Source organism: Galeopterus variegatus, unplaced genomic scaffold (assembly GCF_000696425.1).
Source record: "Galeopterus variegatus unplaced genomic scaffold, G_variegatus-3.0.2 Scaffold6353, whole genome shotgun sequence".
Classification (NCBI taxonomy): Eukaryota; Metazoa; Chordata; class Mammalia; order Dermoptera; family Cynocephalidae; genus Galeopterus; species Galeopterus variegatus.
Genome location: NW_007732464.1, coordinates 871 through 5,240, shown reverse-complemented (window position 1 = coordinate 5,240; position 4,370 = coordinate 871). Strand labels below are relative to the sequence as shown.

Below are 4,370 nucleotides of genomic sequence, written 5' to 3'. Positions count from 1 at the left end.
TCAGGTATGTGGAAAAGGCCATTTCAACACTCAGCCCTTTGGCCAAAAGTGTGTGACGGATGGATATACCTGGAGGAAGAAGGTGAAAGAGTCACTGAGATGTGTTTAGCTAGAATAACAGAGAACCCCCAAGGAAGGGACACAGAGGAGGGGTCTCCTGTCAAGACTGTGTCCTCCACCAGCCTCCCCCAAGCACCAGGACCACTGGACAAGGGCTCCAGCCAGCCAGAGCTGTGACCTGAGGGACACTGACCAGCAGGCTGGGGGAAGGTGCACAAACACCACCCCTGGAGTGACCCCAACTCTGCTCTGCTCTCCAGATGCAGTCACTACTTTAAGCAGCTGAACTTAAAATAAAAAGACAACAAACTCATACATAGCTCCAANGTCACTACTTTAAGCAGCTGAACTTAAAATAAAAAGACAACAAACTCATACATAGCTCCAAGTCCCTGAGAAATCACTTAAGGACTAATTAGTATATCAACCTGCTCTGAACAATTGGCTTCACAGCCCAGCGTCCAAAACAGGCAGCTATCGAGGAGCTCATCAACCGCCTACCTCCCTGACCACAGCTCCCCAGAGCACCCCACCTCTCCTGACCTGGGTCCCAATCAGCTTGGGAGGGTGCATTTAATTAGCTCTGCTTAAGCATGTCCACAGGAAGCCCCGCTTTGCTCCACTTCTCTCCCCTGCATGTTCTTCAGAGGTTCTTGTTAACAAGTAGGTGGACTTCAGTGGAAGCTGGTAGGGACACCTGGGTTTTTGGAGGAAGCTTGGCGGGAAGTTGGGGACCACAGCAAGCAGCCTGGGTGGACTGAGGCCTTTCGTCCAGGGACTCTGAGGCTGGGGCTGGTGACTCACACCCTCCGCCCCACTCAGAGGGAGCTGGCCTTTCCCCATACAGGAGGCCATGGTGGGGGGCACCTGGGCAGTGGGGAGAACAGCCAGACAGGCTTCCAAGGACCCCTCGGCCTTTGGGACCATGCAAGACCACCCCAGCACCCTCAGGAAGAGCTCAGGCAGTAGGGACACACTAGGGTACGGGGTGGCTTTACCGGACAAGCACACGCTTCAACAGCTGCTGGTCCCCTTCCGAGTAGCCAGGCCAGTCCCTCTGCACATCCTTGTACATGCAGTCCCTCAGCGTGCACGTGCCATCCTTGACACTCACGTTGGCCACCTGCAAGACAGAGCCAGTGTCACCTTGCAGAGACGGGTGCTACTAAAAACACTTGATGGTATGTGGAGGTGGAGTGGCGTGGGGTACAGAGACACAGAGGGAGACAGACTGAGACAGAAAAGGGGATGGGGTGGCTCACTCCTGCCCCATGCCACACCTCACTCCCCAGCTCTCCTGCACACGACTCTCAGGGTGCAAAAGGGACAAGAGATCCAGATTCACAGGTCTTACAGGTGCTGGGGGCCGGGCTGGTTCTGTAAAGGGGAGGGCCACCACCTACACTCCCACAACCCCATCAGCAGCCCCACACTTTCACTTCAGATCGCAGCTCCCACAGCAGAGCTGGCCACAGACAGGCTGCCAGGAGAGGGGCGCCTCCACGGGCCAGGCCTGCGCCCACCTGCCCTGCAAGCAGCCAGCCCTGCTCTCGCTCACTGACATAAGCTGAGCTGGTCTCCAAGACTGTTGGCAATGACTGAGTCAGAACATCTGTCTGAAACAGCCTTAAGGGAGTTCAGTGCCACTGTCCTAAGTGGGCCCATCTGGGACAGCCTCCTGGGGGCCCTGGTCTCCAGCCAAACGAGCTGAGCTGGTCTCCAAGACTGTTGGCAATGACTGAGTCAGAACATCTGTCTGAAACAGCCCACTGTCCTAAGTGGGCCCATCTGGGACAGCCTCCTGGGGGCCCTGGTCTCCAGCCAAACGTGGCGGCTGCCGTTTCCCACTGTGGCCACATCCCATGAGGACTCCATGTCAGAGCAGTTTCCACAGGGAGCATTTTTTAGCAGTTGAATAATATTGCACCCAGTGACTGAACCGTAATTAATCAGACACTTCTCTATTGCTGGATGCCGACGCCATTCCCAGCTCCTGTGCAGCACAAACAGTCATCGCTGTGTGTACGTTTTTCCACTCTGGCAATGCTTCCTTCAGCTGGCTTCCCAGAAGTGGGACTAGCAGGTCAAGGGCTTGGAAAGTTTCTACTGCTCTTGATAGGTTTTGCTAAATATCACCCACCCATCAACACCCTACCCTCGAAGATGAGCCTATGTTTCCCTGGGGATTAGCCAGCGCTGGAGACAGACGTCTGGTACCTTTGCTTTGGGTGTGCCCACAGGAGGAGCAGCAAGGGTGCCGCTGATGAGTGTGTCTCTATCCCTGCTGCTCCTCGGAGACCCTGGTGGCCCGGGTGCAGCACATCCCTGAGGCCATCCCCTTCTGCAAGCAACGGGGCCCAGCCACCTCTACAACTTCTGGGGAGAACATGCGGCATGGAGAACAGAGGGCAGATGACGGAGCTATTAAGGAGAAAATGGGGTGGGCACAGGAAGGGACACTCTGCCCACAAGGCCTGGCATGACCTGTCTTTGGTCCTGGGAAAGGACTGGCTTGGTACCACCTATCCAAGCCACATGGGTCCCACCTGTGTCTGACAACTCCATCGAGTTCCCCTCAGCAACTCCTGCCAGTGATGTGCCAGCCCTGCCTGAGTTTCCCTGTGCTGGACAGGGGGCACAGGGAACACCCAGCCTGGGAGAGGGCTTCTCTATCCTTCCCTCAGAGTTCCTGAGAACAAGGCCAACACCTTTGACTGTCTTAGGAAAAGAGTCCCCTGTGGACATCTCTCAGGTTCTGGAGCTTTTTGGAGGCTTTGGCAAGCCCCTTTACCAAAGAAAACTTTTGGGTCATGAAACTAAACATCCTTTTCTTTTCTTTTTGTGGCTGGTTGATACTGGGATTGAACACAGGGCATTCAGCTCTGTGTGGGATGTGGTGGCTCAGGAAAATGTGACTCTAATATCCTGTTGCCCTGTGGACACAGGAGGCTCAGCCACACCTTCTCGAGCACAGCAAGGTTGCGTGCACACAGCCCACTAATGTTGCAAGGCCAGCTCCAGTCGTTCACCTTCCTTGGGTTCCCGGGGAGCCAGGGCAGGGCCTGGGGAATGTCTGTGGGGGACAGCGAGAAGGTGGCCAGAGCCACACTCCTGCCCTAACACCCCCAGGGTGTCTCACACAGCAGGCTCCACCTGCCAGCACACATCCCCGAGAGAGGTGCTGCGGTTGCACCCCAGTCACAGACGGAAGCCCGAGGGTCTGCAATGTGAAGCCTCTTGCTGGAATCACAGCTGGAGAGTGTCAGGGAGCCAATCTGCATTGCGGCCTGCCTGGGGAGCACGAGCTCCAACATGCATGTGCAGGCTCCCCAGGCTCCGATTCTACAAACCGAATGCAACCAAGGCCTTGGATACATGGTGCTGGGCCCTGTTGCCTGTGTGTCAGCAGACCATGGAGGAGGGGGACATGGCCACCATGCTGAGCTGACCCCTGGGGCCCCCGAACAGCGAGCACCACACCCAGAGACACGTCCATGGCCTCCCTAAGCCTGTTCTAACCCAGAAGGCCACAGCTCTGAGGCACGCTGTGAATCCAGGAGAGACCCCAGGAAGGCTCTTCCCAGCCAGCCCGAATCCCAGCCTCAGTGTTTAGGTCCTTTCCGCCCAGAAGCAATCATCTGCAGAGGCCAGAATCAGACAGAGGTGGTGATCCCCCTGCTCCCCCACCCCCAGGTGGGCACGCACCTGCTGGAGGAGGCCGTCCAGAGTGTCCTTGTCTGCCTGCACCAGGCCATCCTTCTGCAGCCGCAGGAGCAGCTCGGCCTTCCGGTAGGGTCTCAGCGCCAGGAGGTGCAGTACTCGGTCCCGGAAGGGCCTCTGAGACACCCCACTGCCCCCACTCACACCACCAGTGCCGCTTTTCCTGATGGCACTTGCCAGGTTGATAGGGGTTGCCCGCTTCCGGGAGGGCACGGCATCCGTAGCCCCTGGGGCTGGTTTCCGAAACTGAACCTTCTTACCTGCAATGAGAGCATGGGCGTAAGGGAGTGGAGGTGCGGCTGAGACGGGGCCAGGAGGTGTAGGAGGTAGAAGCATGTTTACAGCCTTATCTGACCTCATTGCGGGAAACCTAACTCCTGGGGACAAAACACCTGATCACTACGGAGGGCAGCAAGGGGTGGGTCTGTGAACCCTTCTTTTACTTTTTGTGTGTTTTTTGTTTTGGCGGCTAGGGAGATCCAAACCCTTGATCTTGGTGTTATCAGTACCACACTCTAACCAAGTGAGCTAACTGGCCAGCCTCTGGGTCTATGAACCCCTCTGATGTTAAAATGGGGTACCTGAACCAC

At 56.6% G+C, this 4,370-nt stretch overlaps 1 protein-coding gene across 1 annotated transcript in view; it reads right to left on the bottom strand.

Moving 5' to 3' along the window:
• The window catches only part of ELL (elongation factor RNA polymerase II), a gene marked incomplete at its 5' end in the record, with an annotated part of 17,738 nt that extends 13,698 nt beyond the window's left edge, over positions 1–4,040 (bottom strand). Inside the window, 2 exons of the mRNA XM_008590765.1 lie at positions 1,059–1,183; positions 3,766–4,040. Of these exons, the coding sequence (XP_008588987.1) occupies positions 1,059–1,183; positions 3,766–4,040 (400 nt within the window). The remainder of the gene's footprint in view (positions 1–1,058; positions 1,184–3,765) is intronic.
• Between the last annotated feature and the right edge of the window lie 330 nt (positions 4,041–4,370).